Consider the following 22,358-nt stretch of genomic DNA (forward strand, 5'->3'; position numbering starts at 1 on the left):
ATAGAGCAGGCGAGACCTGTCAACATATGTGGGCAGGGGACGAAACTGAAAACAGCCGATAACCGACGTCTTTATCAAAAAACATCTTCCTGACCTTACCTAATAAAAGTAGCCGATGCGTGGCTTTATAGGCTTGCCTTTCTTTTTGCAACTGTTTCTCGATTTTTTTATTTGCTTCTCGCTGAGCCTTTTCGTCGATGCGTTGGTCTTCAGTCTTACTGTTGCCCAAACACCCCATCTTCCGTCGGCCTCTGCTCGCACCCGGCGTATAAAACAGTAACAGTAATTCCTACTTTCTATATAAAAAGGCCAACAAATGGGGCGAAAAATCCGTGCGCCACTTTTCCGTCGCTGTGAAAAAGGGTTTCGCTATAATCCTTTAACAAACCGAAGCCAAACGGTTCAGTCGAATCCAATAAATATAAGCATTATAAATAGAGTAAAAAATATACATTTGGCTAACAACATAAATATGAACAAATCGGCTGTTTCTGGAACCCAGCCAACGCTCGCTCCTGCTTCTCTCTCAGTATTTTTCTATCTAAAATGCTGCTCGCAATTCTGTCTGTTAAACTCAACACTGCCTCTCTCTGTGACACCAGGAAGTAACGCCGATTTGAAAGAGGAACACCTCTCGCTTCATGCTGTCAGTACCTGCCCTTCAGATTAATTTCAGCCTAAGAGACGGCTGTTAGGTTTGTTACCTGCTCTCGGTTACCAAAAAAACAGTAGACAGAGCACAAAATAACAAGGTATCTGTGACAAGAAATATTTCAGTGCGACAACAAATGTTACAACCATATGTCACAGCAGACAGTTTTGTTTCACCTCACCAGAACAAGGCGAATTGTATGTAGACAGTAGAGAATCAGGGAGGGTTTTAATATAAAAGGTAGGCTATATCATTAAAAGATTCCAGAATAATGAGTTGCACAACAGGCATGTTAACTTGGGACACTAACTGTGGGCAGTTTTTATTCATGTAGGCCTATTATAGTGGTTAATGGCTATGAGGGCCTCTCCCATAAAACATTTCTAGTACATGGCATGTTGGGTAGGCTATTACTCCATTGCAATATGGATCATAATCTGAAATTTCCAACAAAGATGACTACAGGGGAATAGAGGTGTGTGTGTGTTTGTTGTTGGGTGGGGTGGGGGGAGGGGAGTATCCTAGGCAGTGGCCACCATTCAGTCTTCATAAAACTGGTACATTGCAAATATGATGGACTACATGCAAACGAGTTCCCAAGTTTGCATACCAGTGGCCAAGGCACAGCTAGGCTGAGGAGAGCAGCTAAATCAGTACCATCTGTAATAACAGTACATAGAGCTACAAGCACTTTTGAACGTAGGACTGAAAATATTCTATCATGTGAATGTATAGGAATAGCAAAGTACATATTTCCCCAGACTGATATTACATTATTGGTGTGATAGATAGGAAAGATAGGATGTGTACTGCTGTGTCCCAGAATATTATATGCCAATAATAACAGTCATAAAATCAAATTAATACAAATTAATCAACCTCTTGTCACAGGTCTACTTATCTACAAATACTTAGGATGCCTTATCTAACCTTTCATTTTGATACTAAAAATAACCTTATCACTGCTGTGTCATCCATGTAAAGACCAACAAACAAATAAACAAAAGCCACTGGAACAGTCCAAGTCCTTCCGAGTTCGAACATGATCGCTATCTGTGCCACAGAAGAGCACGTTGGCATCATTTGGGACAATGGAAAGATTTTCCCGCACACGAATATGGAAAGGAGATGCAAAGGCACTCTTAATGGGTCAAACAACAGGTACGGGGCAGCAGAGGATGCAAATGATGCATGAGGTTTCTGTGGCCTCTCCTAACTGTCTACAGCCAGACTGTGGGCTGGGAGGAGGCAGTGTTCAAAGCGAGGCAGAAGGCCTGCTGTGATCAGTCTCTTGTCTCCCTCTTCTGGAGAATACAAGTAAGGCGGTGAAATACAGTTTGTCAGCAGCTATTCACATGCAATTAGATAAACAAATATTAACCATTATTAAGCTATGACTTTGATGAATATTTTGACATGGAGAAATAAAATAGCCATGAATGAATTTCACAAATTAATGTGCGTTACAATAAAGTATAGTTACAATATAGTAAGGCTACTCATGATTTGCTCCAAATTTCCCTGCAATATGTTGTGACACACTGCTTTAGCATTGCTGAAAACAGGTGCAGAAATGGCCCCAAGTCATAATCAGAAGCTCAACAAAAACCCTAACCTGACTGTTTTTATGAAAGCCACAAAAACCACAGGACTCAACCTCACTAGTCCTGGAGATAATTTAGAAGAAAGTATCTGATCAAAATGTTCCTTTTCAGTCTGTGCTCTCTTTACAGAGAAACAAAGGCAGGTGCTCCATTGATACCATTCATCCAGTTCATTTAGGTTATACAGTGCTGTTCAAACATATTCAAATCCTGTGACAAGAGGGCACATCTCACACAGCACACTATGAGGTCTGACACTGCGGTTACTCCTGAGGTTATGTGGGTAAGCTAGTTACCTCTGATTTCACACTGGTCCAAGGAGTTTGCACCCTGTTGAACCACAGACTTTAGTCACTCACAGTTATGTGTGAATTTGATGGCTTGTGTATTTACAACGGCAAGCAGTGGCTGTGAGCACAAGTTTCTTATACTGAGGATAAAATATTCAAATGGGTGCTTAAACAAACTGATGCAAGGTTATCTGGAGAGCTGCTTTCATAATGAAGAGTAAAACAGTTTGGTTTATATTTTTGAATATACAATTTCATGCTGATGTCATCTGACTAATACTTGCTTACAATATGACATAAAATAGCTGATTTTTTTTAGGGAAAAAATATTTTTATCCCTAAAATAATTTTATGGAAGTCTAATATTCAGTAGATTTGTGCATAGATTCAGAGAAAATTCATGAGTTGACCACTACTTAGTAGAAGGGTACAATACTGTACATCACAGGGACAAATGTTTCCCAAATTACAGATACTGTGACCACACATTATAGGGTTTTACCTATTCCCAGGGTGCACAGACAAAAACAACTACATTTAAATCAATTCTAAGGACACTGTGTGCACTAGTGTTTCAGAGAGCCAGACTTGGCAGGGTTGGGGTGGGAGAAGAGTTAATGTACAGCCCGGTTCACATCAGGGGCCAGGGAACAGGTTTCCTGTCTGGCCTCGTTATGCGCATACTTTCTGTTGAGTGAATGCAAAATAGATGGTTACAGATTAAGACGCAAAAACTGGCTTAACTGAGATTGCTTTCAAAACTAAAGAGAAGGTGACAAAGACAACAATAAAATACATCTGTAAAAAAATCATTCATTGCATTGCCACCTACAAAATAAGGCCTACCAAAAGAGATTAAGCATACAATTAGCAAATATAATCCTGCAAAAATTAAGATTAAAAAAGTGAGATAAAACAATATGAAAAATATACACAAACCATTGGTCTCTATGCTGTAACTTGAGTTGCCCGTAAACGTTATGGTGACATGACTTATCTCCCCTCATTGGAGAATAGTTTGTGTCAAATAAATACACAGACGCAGACTTGGCCTGTTGCCCTGCGCTCCTTTAAAGCACATTCTTGGCCTCTAATCCCTTTGTTATTGTTTTGGGTCACATGAACTTCTACCCTGCAGGCGCGATGGGCCAGTTTCCACAGGACGGCCACGACCGATTTAGAAAGCAAGAGTGAGAGTTTGTTTGGACACAGAAAACAGGATGGAGACCTGTGTGTGTGTGTGTGTGTGTGTGTAAGTGTAGCAGTGCTGTTGTGTGTGACAATGTGTTGTATGTGTGATACATGTGTGAGTGTTTGTTGTGTGTCCCGTGTGCATGTAATTGCTCTGTATGACACATACATATATCGTGTGATTATATTTGTGTGAATATATTATAGTGCATATCACATTTGTGTATGTGTGTTTATGCATGTGCATATGTATGTATTTATGTATATGTGTGCATGAGTATATGTATATGTATGTATATGTGTGCTTGACTGTTTGTGTGTGTGGGTGAGTGGGGGTGTATGTGTATGTGCACGTGTGTGTGTGTGTATCAGTAGGGGAGAGGATAGTTAGGAGGATATTCAGTACACACACACATTCCAATACATTCCAATCCACCTACATTCAAATGTAGCTGGCCTGTGATTCGCAGTCAATATTTCACATGGTTACTGAAAACTCAACTCTGTCATATCTACCAGTGCCATGAGTCAGTTTGTCTGCCAAGACGTAGTCTAATACCCTGCACCTGCATGGTCACTTTGTGTGTGTGTGTGTGTGTGTGTGTGTGTGTGTGTTTGTGTGTGGTGTGTGAGTGTGTGTGGTGTGTGAGTGTGTGTGTATGTGTATGTGTATGTGTATGTGTCTACAAGGGGACACACATCTAGCCAACTCCCAAAGTTGTGTGTAAAAAGGGAAATAAAACACTGTGATGGTGCACAAAAGTGCTCTGAATGTTGGCACTGAATTCTATCCTGACTCATGTGTTTCCTACAGGGAAAGAACAGGCAGAATGGGGAATACTATGTTGTTGGAAAATCCAAGCGTGAGTTAGAGGTCATATATTGTGTCACTTCAGGGATTCCGTAATTCAAAATGTGCAATATTGTAAAATTTCACTCGAGTAGTGCATTGTGTGGTGTATTGATGAGACTTGTCTCCTCATATTAATTTGTCCCCCTTGACAAGACCATCTTGACTATCTTGACTAGAATTGGTAACTTTCTGTGCAAACTGAATACATTTGGATCAAATAAACAGATTATGTAATTATTACAAGTGAACAGAGAAAACAAAGATACTGCGGACTGTATTTTGGCTCGCCAAGGAGATGGACTGAGAACAGATCTAATCAAACACATGTGAAGCATAAGTATTTATATGTATTGACATTGTAAATATGAATGTGTCAAAGTGCCCCTTCCCCAGGATATCAGCACTAATGGGACAGTCATTGTTAAAACTGAACTATATAACCCACACATATCTGGATTTTCACCTACTAGTGTTTAAGGACAGCTGTGGGAGGCTTTGTCCCTAAGAGGTTGGAAAAATAGTATTTTGGTGGAGAACACGAGGTGAGTTAGGCTCTTCCCTGTGCCACAGACACTGTTGACAGCATAAAACAAAAGTGAGTCACTCTTCCCAGACATATGTGTGTGTGCAGCCACACACACACACACACACACACACACACACACACACACACACACATGCACACACACACATACACACACACATACATAAACACTCACTAACACCACACATCCTTCCTTCTCTTTTGTGGAACAAGTGACTGATCCACACCTGCCTGTGTCATTTATAGCTATCCAGATGCATCCATGAATTCAAAAAACAGTAAGATCATTTCCTGAGAGAGATAAAAATATGATTTATCTGCCGTTGGATGAATTAGGCAAGCTAATCTAAGCAAGAATAACAAGGATTTCCAAAACAAACAGCAACCTCCACGTGTCATGCTGAACTGGATGTTTCAACAAAACTAACTCTTACCAACAGCAGGCAACATGTAAAGGGTTCCAAGACTTCTATTTTATGTACTTCTTCATGGAAAATAATTCACTTTCTCTTTCTTACATTAATATTATTTGAGTTAGGGCTAGGTGGTATGTCCTAAAATGTATCACTGTATATTTGAAACATGGAATGGAACAGTACGGTTATATTTATATATTTGTCTTTCTTAGAGCTTCAATATAAATGCTTTGAAGAGGAAAAGCACAGGCATTGTAACTACATGACCACTAGTATTGTACTCCTACGTATATCCTACAGTATGACTGCGATATATTTCACATCGCACAGAGGTGTGTTATGTTAGTAACTTGTTTCTGTTATGGCAGGTATTGGCCCAAGTGCTTCTTGCATCATCTCACTGTCCATGTCTATATGATCACACTGATAGCCTGCTACCTAGCAGCATTTGCCAGTATAGTTCAAATCCATACATTACAAATTCATATTGTTTATACGGCATACCTTTTATACCTTCCAGCCCTAATTTGAGTACTTTTTGTCTCAGTGGAAGGCACCTACAGTCTAGTGTTGATCAAGGTTTATGACATTATAGTATGAGATTAAAAATAGAGCACAAAGCCTTGTGTTAATCATGAAAATTGTCCATGGCGCGACCCGCTGTAAATGTCTAATATGATTATCAAACACGACCCATCGTATTCACTCTAATGGGATCATGTGAGTTATATTGCCACTGATCCAGAGCTCGTTCCTCTGTTCAAAATACATGCTCTTCTGATACTGACTACTGCATACGATAAGAGCCTGTGGAATGCAGAAATACTGCATGCAGGTACGGATGTTACACAAGAGACAGCCAGATAGAAAGCATTCCAACGCGAGTTCATCGAGTGCCACTGCCACCCAGGAAAACTCATCCAGAGAGGTTGGAGTCAACATCTGACTCAACTCAGAAACAGGGTGACTATTCAGAATAGCTATCTAGGTATTACAGTGTAATAACAGCAGGTTTGTTACCAGTGCAACACCTAATGATGTTGATGGGATGGCTGGTTTCGCTTTGTTTGTTAAACGGATTTAGCAAAGATAAATAAATCTCAACTGAGTGATTCAGTAGCGACAGCCCAAGACAATGCAACTGGTTGCCAACTCTAATGCTTTTGTCTGGAGACTCTAAACAAACAATTATAGAGTTTCCTGCTTTCATGTCAAAGATGATTTTTTCTATTAGTGCCAATTTAACTTTTCAGAGAGGCAGTTTATATTGCAACGGCATCCTGGAAATCTGTCCTTAAGACAGTTTCTGTGGCATACTGTGGTTCCACTGACACATACTGCCTTAATGTGAGAGTCCCTGCAATGCTGCACAATGCTGGGCAGTGTTGTGGAGTTACCACCATGGTAACTATGGAGAGTGTTCAAAATGACAGTCTCTCCATTATTTAGGCATAGCAGTTGTTCAGCAACGCTTTTGGGAAACAGAAACCTGCTAGCCTCTTTGAGTTGCACTACACAGTGTAGCATCCGTGTGCTCCAGGGCATGAACTAGTCTGGGCATTTGTCCTCTGTCACACTTTCTTGGGAAAGACACATTTGCCCAATTACTTTGGGGCAGCAAGTATCGGCTATAAAGGATGATGACAAATTAGGTGATGGACGTCCCTATATTGAGTTCATTTTTTGTTATTGTCTGTGTACTATGTGTCCATTTAATATTACTGTTGACAAAAAAGTGACCTATTTGCCACAGGTTGAATGTTATTTTAGGACAAAATGTTAGGACGAGCCATCTTTTGCCACTGATGGAAGGCAGCCATGTAAACTGTCCTGTCAAATGTAATCAATGTATCACCTTGATCTACTTCAGTGGGCTTTCAGTGTGGTCGTATAGGTCTAGGTCTACGTATAGGGAAAGCTTGAATTAATTAAGACAGGATTCTGCTCCTAAAACTGAAACTATCCTTGTATTCCAGTATAGTGTATTTGTCAGGCAGGTCTGGAGATATCTGATGGATTATTTAAAAACAAATACAATTCTCTTTAATAAATATAAAGTACTTGGTGAAATCGAATGTAATGATAGTGGAGGTTGCATTTCCAGGATCCACACTGCATTATGTCCCATATCATACACTCCCATACTGAGGCAATGTATCATCATGAGTTATAGAACTGAGGATGCTCTGACTGTCATGTTTTTTGGTTAATGTTACACAGGGCAGCCATTACATAATGCGTTACAATCAGACTTGTTGAACAATGACTACATTTTATCACATCGTAGTTCAGATGACCCCTGCAATAAAACACAGACATTAACCAGAAGGTTGTAAAGTGTGGGCACCTGTTGAAATGGAGGTAAGAAGGTAATAGTCTCTAGATCTACTTCAGTTCCTGTCTTCACTTTTGAGCCAAGACCCATGACTAACTCACTAACTAACTCATATCATAGAGGCATTAAATTGGCACCAGCTATAGACTACCGAAACAAGCATGAGAATAACTGCATTCTGTGTGTAGCCTTAAACATCTCATTTTAGTCATAGTCATTAGGCAAGTTATTTTTGTATTTCTATTTTAAGGATGTTTTCTACCTTTTTGTTATCATTATCACCTTATATAGCATTTGACACTAATGTTATTGGTAACTATCCAGGAGCAAAAATGACTTTGGCCTTGACATCTAAAGGATGACATCACACAGACACTAGGGGAGTCTCAGGTACTGGACAGGGCACTTTGCTGTACATGCCACTGACTAAAGGATAACTAGCATGTGCCCATCAATCCTGAGGCTATTCCTTAGACTATGTAAAAGATCATTGGCAAGCAGCTCTTTTCTGTGTCATCTAATCTACTCACGTCCAAAAGCAAAGGCAGTAGCACTTTTGAAAGTAATTAGGGTCAGAAATTGAAGTAATGTGCTATAAGATTCACTGGAAAAGCTAGCCTATGGCACAAATCACTGTGCTGGAAGGACACATACCAAGTAAAAGAAGTCGGTATGTTTGCCAGTATTCCCTTTTCTGCTCCTTGAGTTCTCGGTCAATGCGTATACTGATTTTCTTTGCCTCTTTCGCGGCTGCCTTTTCCATCGCTAACAGTTTGTCTAAGTTTTTTCGTTTGTGGGGACTGTGCTTCTGCAAGTGAAGCCTCCCGCCATGGTCATCGCCTCCTCCATTGCCATTCTGAACGGGCATGCCGTCGGTCATGTCTCCCTGCAGTTTAGCCCGATTAGGATTCTTGCGGGAATTCCCACGGCAGAACAGACACTCGCGGGGTGCCACCATGTCGTTGGTATCCTCTTCCTTGTCCTCATTATTTGAAGACCCGGAGCGCAGGGGTAAGGACGAATCTGCTGGCTGTTCGGAATCTGACATGTAACCGCCGGGATCTCCCCAGAGAGTAGGACGCAGACTATAACACAGCCCCATAATGTGTTCTGTGCCCGTAACGCGTAATTATAACACCCAATCAAAACGCAGCTCTATATCTTTTGGCAGAAGCGCTTGACCTTCACTCATCGCGGCATCATCAAACTGGTGATCTCCGTGATTCCAAGGCACCTGATGTCTTCATGGTTGACCATTTGCTAAAATGTGTGCCATTTTCTCCATTTTCCTATTCGTGTCTTGCTCCGTATGAATTTTAGAGAGAGGAAACCCCGTTTTGCCGCCCCTACTTCACCTTACTCGAGGGAAATCCAAGAACACAGCGAGAGCCGAGGCGAACGCTCTGAAAACAAATCCCCTGTCTTCGTTTCCAGGTTATATGGAGTGACTGAAACTGTCCTGCGACTGAAGGCGCGCCGCGTCAACTGCAACAGGGGAACAGTTTGCTGATTGAACAAAGATTACAACAGGACGTTATCGTCAGCCAACGCGCGTGCGTGCGTGCGAGGTCCCTTACGCAGGAAATCAATGCGTGTGTCCTCCACTGCACGTTTTACTACACAACCACCTGCTAAGACTTGCGTGCGCTGCCCCTTAACATAACATCCCCAACCATGATTTAAAAACCAATCAAAGACGGGGACCATCATGTCACGTAGCGCCATCTTCAGCAGGTTTGCGCCAGTTCTTTCTGGGTAATTCCAATAGTCTTTTGGTGGTCGAACCTTGGTCACACGTTATTCCAATTTGGCCAACAGGGCTGTCTCAAAGTAAGACATACAGAGTGCTACTCCAAGCAAAGAACATTCTAAAATGTAATGGGATGAAAACATGTGTGTTTCGTGTTTTTGACCTGTATTGACTAACCTGGCCAAATCGCTTTAATAGCCTATGGCAAGATTATTCATTTGTTTAGGTGATTTTTTTCTCAAACATGAAATATAGGCGATGTGTCAGTGGTAATGTTATATCAACTGATGTTATGCAGAGTGCATTTTGAGACACAGTTGCAGTCAAGGGCGTAGGTTTAGTCTGAGCCACACACACACACAAAAAGGAAAATAAATAATGTATGATGCGCACCCTTTCTATGATGCATTACTTACACTGTAAACCCCAAAAGGTTCAATGAACTCAAAATATTTGATGAAACTGATTACCTCAAAATATTTAGCTATGTTAAAAAATATTTTAAGTAATTTCTACTTAAAATGAGACTTTTTTAATGCTCAAAATCTTTAAGGACAAGGATGAAATTAAAAAGAATAATGTGAGAAATAGATGTTTTAAGTTATTGTTACATTAGTCAGACAAGCTCTTAAGACTCCAAATCTTTGAGAAAATTAACAACATTAAAACAAATAATTTCAACAAACAAACATTTTAAGTAATTACTACTCTAAACTAGAAGTTATTCACACTCATTTTTTTAGGAAGTTGATAAACTGAAACATAATAATTTGACAAACAAACATTTTAAGTAAATCACTACTTAAATCGTTGATAAGTTCAATGAACCTGGGCCCAGTTCCCCAAAAGCATCTTAAGCCTAAGAGCGTCGTAAAGTCCCTCTTACGAACATCTTAAGATTTGCCGACTGTTTCCCGAAACCATCGTAGCTTAAGAGCGTCGTGAAAACACTCGTAGATCTACGAGTGCTCCAGAGTACTCGTTACCGGCTAAGAGCGTCTTAACAGTACTTCTCACTGAGGTCACCAACAGGACATACAGAGGAATTACAACTTAGAATACATAATCCAATTTACGTTCCCATTCTTTATTGTGTTTACCTGTGATGAATCAGATTTTAGCGTGCAAAATAGCCTACATTTAATGGTCATAATAATGTGATGAAAAGCGGACAAAGATGCAACCAAGTTATGAAACGAGACGTTGCCAGAATAGTTTGACATTATCTTTGCTAAGTGAATATTTTATTATGCCTATGAGGTAACAAGCAGAGAAAGCAACATGTGGTTTATGTGGCCTACTGCATCAAAATCTAAGCCTACACATTTCCTCTCTTTCTTACGACTTCTTTCTTATCTTCAAACGTGTTCTTAAGTGACACCGCGAAAAATTATTGCATGGTGCAACAATCTAATCTTAAAATAATTACAATTATTTATGTCTCTGTGTGGTATATAACCTACTTGGGATGCTTACATGCAGATGTCAAAGTGTTTCTATTTTCGTATTGATGTGAATTAATGTGTAGATCCGAAGTTTAAATGGTAGGCCTAGCTGTGACGTGCAGTCACCTGACATCACCGTCAAATCAGAGGATATTTCAGAACTATTAACGTGGACAGCTCCCCTTAAGAGCATCTTAAGAGCAGTGGACACGCGTTCACGCTACGAGCATGTTCGGGAAACAGTCGGAAAAACCAAACGAACGATCATAAGATGAATCGTAGAAAACCCTCTTAAGAGCGTGTCTCCGTCGTTATCGGGAAACTGGGCCCTGATCATTTTAAAACCATTGTTAAAACTAACAAAATTGACACTGGAAATGGAGTTGATGTTTTTAAGTTATCACTCCTAATAATATATTCATTTTATCACCATGACTCATTCAGTTTCTCAGACCTAAACATTGTCACTTCAGTCTCTTATATTTTTAAGTTGACTTCACTCTATTGAAACAATTTTTTTGACTATTTAGGTTTACTATATACTGTACCTCAAAATCAAAAATATTTTATTTGTATGATTCAAATAAAAAACTACTCAAAAGACAATTTCAATGCAGATTCCATTTATTTAAGAATTCCATTAGAATTCTAACAGAACAACATCCCAACAATGCGGTTAATACAGAAAATCAAAGAAATAACAACCTTTTACCACTTCAACAAAGGTAATAATACTCAAACTAGAAAAGCATTTCCTGAAGGAAATCCAGTGCATGAAAATGCAAAAATATGATGTAAAATATCATACAGAGTAAAAACAAACTATATTGGTTGCTATAGATGAGGTTTAATATAGTTGGAATGACTGAACAGTTAAATAGGTGGATAGTTTAAATGGTTAAATTATTTAGGTAGATAGTTGACGATAACTGACAGTTGGAATGGCTCTAATGTTTGCTAGCAGTTATGCTAACTATGTTAACAAAGATAATAATGTTAACCAAGTTACTTAGTTAATTTAGCTAATGTTTTCTAGCAGTTTTTAAAAAATGTTTTTAATAATGCTAATGCCGTTAACTATGTTAACAATGTTAATTATGCTAACCATGTGTTAACTTAGCTAATCATTTTTAGTAGTTATGCTAACTAGCATGCTAACATGCTAACTATGTTAACCATGTTACTTAGCTAATCATTTTTAGCAGTTATGTTAACTATGCTAACTAACATGTTAACTATGTTACTTAGCTAATCATTTTTAGCAGTTTTGCTAACTATGCTAACCATGTTACTTAGCTAACTTAGCTAATCATTTTTAGCAGTTTTGCTAAAAATGTTAACAATGTTAGAAATGCTAACATGCCAACTATGCTAGCCATATTACTTAGCTAATCATTTTTAGCAGTTTTGCTAAAAATAATAACTATGCTAACAATGCTAACATGCTAACTATGCTAACCATATTACTTAGCTAACTTATTTAATAATTTTCAGCAGTTTTGCTAAAAATGTTAGCAATGCTAACATGCTAACTATACTAACCATGCTAACTAGCTACAGTGGGTAGGAGTCATAGTTGATGACAAGTAACAGTTACAATGGCTGAACAGTTAAAAAGTTCAGTAGTTTAAAGGGTTAAATTGTTTAACAGTGAAATATTGCATTTTCATGCACTGTAATAAGAAGCCTAGGAAGAACAGTACAGTGCATTTTCATGCACTGTAAAAAAGCCTTGGAACAGTACAGTGCATTTTCATGCACTGTAATAACAAAATAATAGGCCAACATAAATAAAAGCGAAAAGCTCCATTGCTTGCTTAAGTATTAACATGCTGGCAGTACCAACCATGAGATTTGGAAAACAGACTGCTTACTCATCCATCATCAGCAATTTATTTTCAAGGCTAAGCAGCAGTCTAGGAGGTAACCGCTTCAGGTCTTCCAAACCCATTATAATTTTTTGAATGAAATTAAATATGTAGGACAATTGCTTTGGATAATCGAGATGAAGTGCATTAAGCCAAATAGCAAAATTAACGTCTCTGTCAACTCTGCTACATCACACACAACAATATCTCCGTCAAGAACTATAGAATGGATAGCAGGACCAAACTTCACAAGCAGAGTATCTGCACTTTTTCAAGTGCAAATTTAAAGACTTTTAAGACCTTTTCAAGACATTTAAATGGAAAAAATAAGACTATACCACGCCAAAAAAGATAAACATGACAACACTGTTTTATGCAATGTTTTTTTTACTAACTTTAACACCCATCCCATTTTGGATGTCTACAGAAGTTACCAAATATAGATTTTTGGGGAAAGAAAATTAATTGTGTGTGAATCACCTTCACAGCTATAAATGGCCAATTTTAGGGTCTGGACTCATTGCTTTTGAAGCTGGCTGTACATATCTGGTTGTGCTACTGGCTGAGGCTGACTGTTTCTCACCTGTGTCTGTAGTAGCCTAGGCTACTTGCCAAAGACATGTGTACTGGACTGGATTATCTTCAATATTTTTTTTCAAATGTAGACTAAAGCTATTTAAATATTTTAATAGGCCTACTTTATGTAATTTACTATGTGCATTTATTGTGCCATATGCAGCACAGCAGATCAAAGTTAATCCATTAGGCTACTTTACATTTTGCATACATTCTGTTGTATCTAAACCAACCAAAGCTTGACTGAAACATTGTAAAACCATTGACTTGTTTTAAAAAAAATGTATGGGAAAAGTGAAATCCCCTATTAATTAAGAGACAGGTCCTCCTCGCATATTATTTTTATTAGAATATTATTTCTGCTGAAAAAACTGCTATGCGGTTTGCAAAGTACTGGGAAAGGCTGACAAGCAAGCCTATTCACTTCCCTGTTGGGTAGGCTAGGCCAGCAACACACGCTGGAGAGATGTAAACAGATGAACTTTACGTGTATTTCCTCCTGATTGCGAAAACTTTTTTTCTGTCAGTCCGTGGTTCCTTCATAAATTGCGCAGCAAATTATCAGACAGAAGTGAAAGAAGCACCGGGCATAATTTGACCAGCAGTCTCCACTTCCATGGTTTATGAAACGCTATGCTGCTAAGGGATTGACATAATTTTCATTCATTTTAGAGTGCATTACGCCTTTGGTCGGCAAGCTTGGGCTTGAGGATGCTTTGGTGTTGAAGATGTTGACTGGAAGTTGTTTCGTGGGGAAAAAAACAATTGGCTAATTGGTTGATATGGGTGTGTGTGATTGTGACAATAATAAGCAGAGAATGACATTGACCATTTTCTCTATCTCCTGTTGCTATGTCACTTTTCAAGTCCAGGCCTGTCTGGAGAAATGATATTTCGCCCGCTCAATTAGAGGCACTCAGCGGCAGCTCAACCTAAACAGGGGGTGTAGTGGTAAAATAAGAGGTGGGTACACTATCAGTTCTGTGATCACGGTAAGGTGGACTGCGCCATGCAGTAGTGGGTTTTTAAAAAAGGCATTCAGAACATGTTTGATGAAGGTGGAGGGCAGACGCACAATATTGTCCAGGTGCACTGTAGGCTATAAATGCCCTCCGCTGGCTGCAGATAATTGCAGATTAACAATAAACAGTAATGCTAATCTGAGGTACCTGTCTAGTTTTATTCCATAAATATATTGTTTTTATAGACGTTATTGGCATGCGCGATCAAGAGCTTCCATGTACTGTACGCTTGTGGCTGTTGACATAAATCAAACATGTTCTGAATGCCTTTTTAAAAAACCCACTACTGCAGTCCATCTTACCGTGATCACAGAATTACCACTAGGCCTACACTCTGCTTAGGCTGAGCTGCCGCTGAGTGCCTCACATTGAGCGGGTGAAATCTGACTTCTGCTGAAAGGCCTGCACTTGAAAAGTGACATAGCAACAGGAGATTAAAAGAAATAGTCAATGCCACTCTCTGCTTATTACTATCACAATCACACACCCCCATATCAACCAATAAGCCAATTATTTTCGCCCTCTGCAGGGGCAAAAATAATAAACAACTTCCAATCAACATCTTCAACACCAAAGCTTCCTCAAGCCCAATCTTGCCGACCAGGTGTAATGCACTCTAAAATAACGGCTTTAATGAAAATGTCAATCCCTTAGGTTCAGGGATATAGTGGAGGCTAAACGCAAATAAACTCAGTTTGCTTACCTCTGAAATTTGGATAAGAGACAGGCATATTTTTTCTTGCCCTTTTCACACCTTTAGTGATACACACGTTAAAAACATCTTCGCTTTGCAACCACTACACTTCCTCCAGTAGCCTTCTACTTCTTGATCTACAGAATGCAGATGACACCCGCACAGAACAAATGCTTCCCCCAAAATGTAATTGCGGATAAAAAAAATACACGAAACCGGATGGAGACATTTCAGTCGCTCGGCGGTCCCATACGAAAATGTAATACCTCCCTTTTGAAAATTCAAGACATTTCAGACAATTTAAGAGTTTTTTAGGTCTTAAAAACCGAAAGTTGTATTTAAGACTTTAAGACTTTTTAAGGATCCGCGGGGACCCTGACAAGGGAGTCTGTATCACCCGAGACAGTGAGAATAGCTACAGCTGCATCGGAGTCATCGAAGTCTGGCAGGTTAATTTCTTCTGCCTGAAGAACATGACAGTAATTAGTTAATGAGTAGAGTAGTCAATGAAAAACACTACATGTGTATTTAATATAATATGAAATACCAGTGAATGAAAAGTTCAGGTAAAATTCCCAAATATGACATTCTTGGTGAATGACTGTAGTATGATTTAATTGCTATTCTGGTGGCTAGGAAGATGGTTGTGGTTGTCTTTTGGCTGCAAGGTAGTATCAGAGAGGGCTGAATAGAAATAGAGATATATAGAGAAGACAAAGTAAAAAAAGAAGAAAGAGTGAAAGAGGACACACAATTTAATCAAAAACTTACATTCCAGGTCTTAAAAACTCCATCTTCCCACAGGAAGATGGGAAGGGCCTGCAGAGTAATTTTCCTTCTGCTGTTGACATTGATGTCTTGACAGAGGGATTGTGGGGTAATGGGAAGACAAATCAGCAGAATATTAATCCTATGCATATATTAAACAAGACTATAGTATAGGTGACATAAATACAAGATGAACTCCTTCACGCTCCTGATATGCAACCTCCTGCTCTGTCTTTCTATGAAATCGTGAGAGATGAATGTTCAGTGCATTAATAGACTGGAATGAGCAAATGCGTGAGTGGTGTATGCATGGTAATGGGCTGACCCTTGAAAACTGACTGTGATTTAACTAATAATGGCAAAGTAACTGAGCCTGTGTCTCGGAAGAGGTGTCACATGACCTGCATAGCCAACACATTTTGAAAATGCCACATAAAATAAGTCTAAGGTGTCATCCCTTCTTTGATACAAAAACATCACTCAACCCTAGCCTTTGTGTAAATCTCATTGGTAAATAAATGCTTACAAAATATCACTATAACTTATAATAATATAGGCTACACGTTGGCTACATTGTGATACTAGTAAATGGAGGACAAGTAAGTTATCACTTACATGGTGTGATGGTGGTTCCTTGCACAGAACTGAAAACATGTCACACAGCCATCTGGTCCTGAGGGGAAAAATATTATGAACAGTATTATTTCACTTTTTTGAACAAAAGTCAGTCTCTTCATCTCTGTGTATAGGCAGGCCTATCAGAGTCGGATGTTGCCATTGATCATTCTTAGGCTATTGTCAGTAAGTTCAGAGCTACAACTTGGCTTCCTATCCGTGTTAACAAAACTGGAATTGACGTTAATATAAGCGGTGGTGGAATGTAACGAAGTACAAATACTTCGTTACTTAAGTAAATATTCCACGTATTTGTACTTTACTTAAGTAGAATTTATAGTGCATACTTTTGACTTTTACTTCGTTACATTTTACAGCAATTATCTGTACTACTCCGCTACATTTCTACAACAGCATCGTTCCTTTTTATGATACATTTTATGATCAGATTTTTTTTCTCTCTGACAAACACGTTTGTTTTATACGGAAGCGTATTAGGGCCACATGAAGAGAAAATATTTTTGAAAATTCTGAGATAAAAGTCAAAATTTTCGAGATAAAAGTCAAAATTTTCGAGAAACAAAGTCAGAAATATTTTCTGAGATTAAAGTCAGAATTTCTGAGAAAAAAAGTCAAAATTTTCGAGATAAAAGGCAAAATTTTTGAGATAAAAGTCAAAATCTTTGAGAAACAAAGTCAGAAATAATTTCTGAGATAAAAGTCAAAATTTTCGAGAAGAAAAGTCAACATTTTCGAGATAAAAGTCAACATTTTCGAGAAACAAAGTCAGAAATAATTTCTGAGATTAAAGTCAGAAATTTTGACTTTAAAGTCAGAAATTCTGACTTTAATCTCAGAAATTATTTCTGACTTTGTTTCTCAAAGATTTTGACTTTTATCTCAAAATTTGTTACTTTTATCTCGAAAATGTTGACTTTTTTACTCAGAAATTCTGACTTTAATCTCAGAAATTATTTCTGACTTTGTTTCTCGAAAATTTTGACTTTGATTCTCGAAAATTTTGACTTTTATCTCGAAAATTTTGACTTTTATCTCGGAATTTTCAAAAATATTTTCTCTTCATGTGGCCCTAATACGCTTCTGTAGTTTTACCAGGGGGCGGGGTTGCTACCACAGATTCTGGAGCGCTACGTGCCCAGCTTCTAAATCTTTGAAACATAAGTTTCTAGTCTAGACCAGGCAAAGCGTGAGCTTGTAGCCATCTGCATTCGGTAGGCTATATTCACCAGACCCATGGCTACACTGGACATGCAACTGTGTTCTGTGCCTTTATCTGTCTGTTATTTGCAGTGTTAGGGCCTCCTCTCCGATGAGATTGCTATCCGCGGATCAGCGAAGTTACAGGCTATGCCCATGCTTCTGTCACACGTCTGATCATTTGCGGCACAAATGAATGGTATACTATTATAGAACCGCTGGCCGAAAAAAACGTAGCATTTTCCAGATTAGGAAATATTTCTTAATTGTGTGTGATCAAATAAAGAGGCATAGTCTACAATTGGGGGGGGGGGGGGGGGGTAGAAATGTGAGCACTCATTCAATGTCTATGTGTGTCTGCGCAAGTGAAACTGAACCTAATCATAAAGACACCTTTCTCAGCAACTTCTCTGTTCAATCAGCAGAATTGGCATTACGATCCACCCGACGTTTCCCTGGTCTACCCCATTAAACTTCAGGCTGTCGTGTTTTGCTGAATGATATACTCAGCAGATCACCCTAGTAGATAACCAGAATTACAGTCTCTAGAATTGTAGGTCAGAATGTAAACTGGGCCACAGATGGTAAGCACAATTGCATTAGCTTAAAACTATCTAGTCGAATATAGCCTAACCTAAAACAAGCTTAATTAAAATGCCACAGCCCATACTATTTTTGTTTTAGAATATAGATATTAAGAGAATAAATCATTATGCAAATACTTTTACTTTTAATACTTAAAGTAGCCTACATTTAAAAGCAGGTACTTTTTACTTTTACTTAAGTAGGGTTGTCATTGTGGTACTTTTACTTTTACTATAGGCTAAATATTTCTCTGTGTATTTGTACTTTTACTTAAGTACTGAGATTCAGTACTTCCTCCACCACTGAATATAAGACATATGCTATTGCTGCAGGGTTATTCTTCAACTATGGTACTCTTTGACCAGGTAATTTTTAGAAAATTTAACATCTTTCAGTAAAAAAAATGTTGCATGTTAATTATCTACTCTTTCTAGAAAATTGACCTAATACACACTCAGTACACAGTGAACACACAGTGAGGTGAAGCACACACTAATCCCGATGCAGTGAGCTGTCTGCTACAGCCACGCTCGGGGAGCCCTTGCTCAAGGGCAATTCAGCCGTTCCTACTGGTCGGGGTTCGAACCAGCAACCCTCCGGTTACAAGTCCGAAGCCCTAACCAGTAGGCCCCGACTGCCTAATCACACGTTTCCAAATATGGAAAGCCGTTCAAGACAAAACGTCTGTCAAAATAACGCCTCTACGTGTAGATTTTTTACTTCTTCAGGAGTAAAAAATAGACGTCTGAGCGTCAGACGTCAAATTTTTACGTGTGCCACGCGTAAAAACTTTGCGTCTGACGTCAGAGGTAAAAAAATTATGTCTGGGTGATTTGCTGCAATGCCAGAGCCTTTGTGCCAGAGTAGACACAGCATTGGCTGCTGGAAACAGGAAATGCAGCCGCTATAGTGCTAGTTGCAGCAGAAGAAACAAGATGCCAGAGCAATGTGCAGCATATTCCTGCTCAAATCGGCGGACCATCGCAAACAGGGCTCGGGGGATTACTTTTCACAAGTAAGATTTTACATTATCGTACTATTGGTTGTATTTTGTGAATGCAATATTACCAGAGAGTTGAAAAGGAGCAAGGATCTTTGTTATTGTATGTAAATCGTAGCCAGCTAGCTAGGCTACTTGCTAGGTGTTCAGGTGTTCACCCGGCTATGAACTGAGACTTGATGAGTCATATTCCATAACACTGACTTACATTACAACTGACACAAGAATGCTATTGTAGAAATTAATCAAATATTACTAATATAACATTGGCCGGCGAATTTTACACAAGTTGCACAGACTGTAGCCTATTATCGGGCAGTTGCTACTTGTAGCTTAGCTAGTAATAAGTGTGTTGGTGGTAGCTTCACTATTTCCTGAATAAAGTAACTTTTCAATAGCTTAACTTCTTTATATGAAGTAGCTTGGCCAAACAAGCTACACTTTTGTCATGTGAAATTAGCACAATTTAAAGTAGCTTCCTATGTAGTGAACTAGCCTACTGCTGTGTTTGTGTTACTAAGCTTGCTACATTTGACTGGGGAGGTAGTTTTGTGTAGTGTTTTTCATGGCAGAGTAACTGATAGTTTCGCTCACTACAATTCAAAAGTAGCTTGCCCAACACTGTATTATTCACATGTAATTCACCCTAACAAAAATAAGATGCATCTCAAATCCCTTTTTATTCATTTATTTATTTTATATCTCCCCAGAACAACTGCCTTGCTCAAGGACTACCACAAATGAGCTGAACGGTCTCCTCACACCCCTGGAACTGAGGAAGTTGCAGCTCTACATTGCAGTACTGCAGGGCATCTGCTACAATGTGACTGAATATTTGATTTATGAGCTCCACCTTCATCACCTTTTTGGTATGGCAACTGCTCTGCCCATGACCGGAAGGCACTGCAGAGGGTGTGAAAACTGCCCAACACATCACCGGTTCCTCACTCCCCTCCATCGAGGCCATCCAGGGCAAGCGATGCTTGCGTAAGGTGCGCAGCATCATCAAAGACTGTTCTCACCCCAACCACAGACTGTTCACCCCACTCTCCTCAGGGAGGCTTTACAGGTCTCTCCGCACCTGAACCAGCAGGTTCAGAGGAAGCTTCTTTCCTGCGATTGTCACCCTACTAAACTCTAGCTCTGCATCCCGGTGACATCCAACGAACTTAAGCCCCCATCACCCCCCGCCCCCGCCTGATGCCTCCTTGTCTGTGCTTGTTGAGGTGTCCACGACCATGGTGACTCAAGGCTGCCATGGTCGTAGAGTATATACTTATACTATATACTATACGACCATGGCAGCCTTGACAGGGACAACAAGGAGACGGACATCCCCCACCCCACCCCCTCACAACTGGACTACCCTATCCCACCCATGCCTATCCCATTTATTTACAAACTTATCCATAGCCATATTCTACTGCTCTTCATCCTGCACATACACTTATTCTTAATACTATTATAATGTTACTGTTTCTGCACTACAATGGTACTGTTACCACACTGCACATAGCTGAACATACTGTACATATCTGTTTATATGGTTTATACTAAATATCCATATTTATTCAGTTTGTCTGTAATATATTCACTGCATAATACACTGCATATATCTAATATTTTTCTTACTACTACAATAATGGTACTGCCACTACATTGCACATATCTGTACATGTTGTTTATATTACATGGCCATATTTATTCTGCTCTTCTAAGGTTACTGCTAATACACTGCACATAGTTATATTTAATTTATACTACTCTAAACCACCTTCTGAAAACAACTGTACACTGTGATAGCAATAAAATTTATGGATAATAATTTAACTTCAAGACTACTTTTAGTTAGCCATGTAACCCTTCATGGTTTTAAACAAAGACCCCATCCCCTCCCCCAATGGAATGCTAATGTGCTGGTTTAAGGCCTATCACTTACACAAGACAAAGGATGCTACCTTGATATAATGTATCCATGTATCATGAAATGTAAATGTATTCATGTCTGGTATCATTTTGATAGTCTCATTACAAGGATTGTAATGATGTGATTGTGAGAATGTTTGGAACATTCTATAAGTGATATTTCTGATATATAAGATATCTCTCCTCATGCTATTCATATAGGTGTGAAGTGGGTGTGAGTAGGTGTGTCTGATGCCAACTGGAGTACCAATCAAGTGGGCTTGTTCTTGGCGCCATTTTGTTCTTTGTTTAAAACATTTAAAAGTAACTAAACTGCAATGTTTGTCAGATCAGATTTTGGATTGTCAGACTAAGGATGTAGAGCGGAAGAGAGGAGTTGGCTACAGGCCAACCTAGGCCTTTCAGGCCTGGGATAGGCCTACATAGACCATAGACCTTTTTTGTACCCTCTCAGCTTGTAACAGAATAAACCTGATTCCTGAGTTTTCCTGAAGTTCGCCAGTCTAAGATTAATATTAAGTAATTATTCACTACAATTACTTTCAACTGTCTACACTGCACTATATCTTTTGTCTTTCTATGCACCAACTACTTTGTATCACATCGCACTTTTCTGCTTTTTTGCACTTCTAGTTAGACACAAACTGCATTTTGTTGTCTCTGTACTTGGACTCTGCACAATGACAATAAAGTTGAATCTAATCTAATCTAATCACCTGCATTCGCCACTCTGTCTCCCATTTTCCCACTGTCTGGATGACTGAGTTTACCCAGTTTCATTATGTACTGCCACCTGCTGTCTGTAGCACTTTTGTTCTCAGTCTAAGTGTATCTAAGCAATTTTAGCAAGGTAGACTGGGAACATACAAAATTACATGCACCAGTTGTGCATGTACTGTCACCAGCATGACAGTAACCTCTGTCTCACTGAGCCTGTGAAGACACTCCCAGATCCTTTACTGATTGCATTGAACAGGGCTGATCTCAGCCGTTTCTAAAATGTTTC

The 22,358-nt window shown here is 39.1% G+C and overlaps 1 protein-coding gene across 2 annotated transcripts in view; it reads right to left on the minus strand.

Annotated features, from left to right (window-relative positions):
- The window catches only part of gnal (guanine nucleotide binding protein (G protein), alpha activating activity polypeptide, olfactory type), a 46,154-nt gene extending 36,743 nt beyond the window's left edge, over positions 1-9,411 (minus strand). The window contains exon 1 of one of the 2 annotated variants that reach the window (XM_076291030.1): positions 8,540-9,411. In XM_076291030.1, coding sequence (XP_076147145.1) covers positions 8,540-8,987 — 448 coding nt within the window. In that variant the 5' untranslated portion in view covers positions 8,988-9,411. Of the gene's footprint in view, positions 1-99; positions 539-8,539 lie in introns of those variants that run through there. The other variant, XM_076291031.1, reaches the window with a different exon arrangement.
- Between the last annotated feature and the right edge of the window lie 12,947 nt (positions 9,412-22,358).

The sequence above is a fragment of the Alosa pseudoharengus genome, unplaced genomic scaffold (assembly GCF_046254945.1).
Source record: "Alosa pseudoharengus isolate Yale_2024_CS ecotype anadromous, Long Island Sound unplaced genomic scaffold, YU_APseudo_1.1 YU_APseudo_1.1_scf_18, whole genome shotgun sequence".
Lineage (NCBI taxonomy): Eukaryota > Metazoa > Chordata > Actinopteri > Clupeiformes > Clupeidae > Alosa > Alosa pseudoharengus.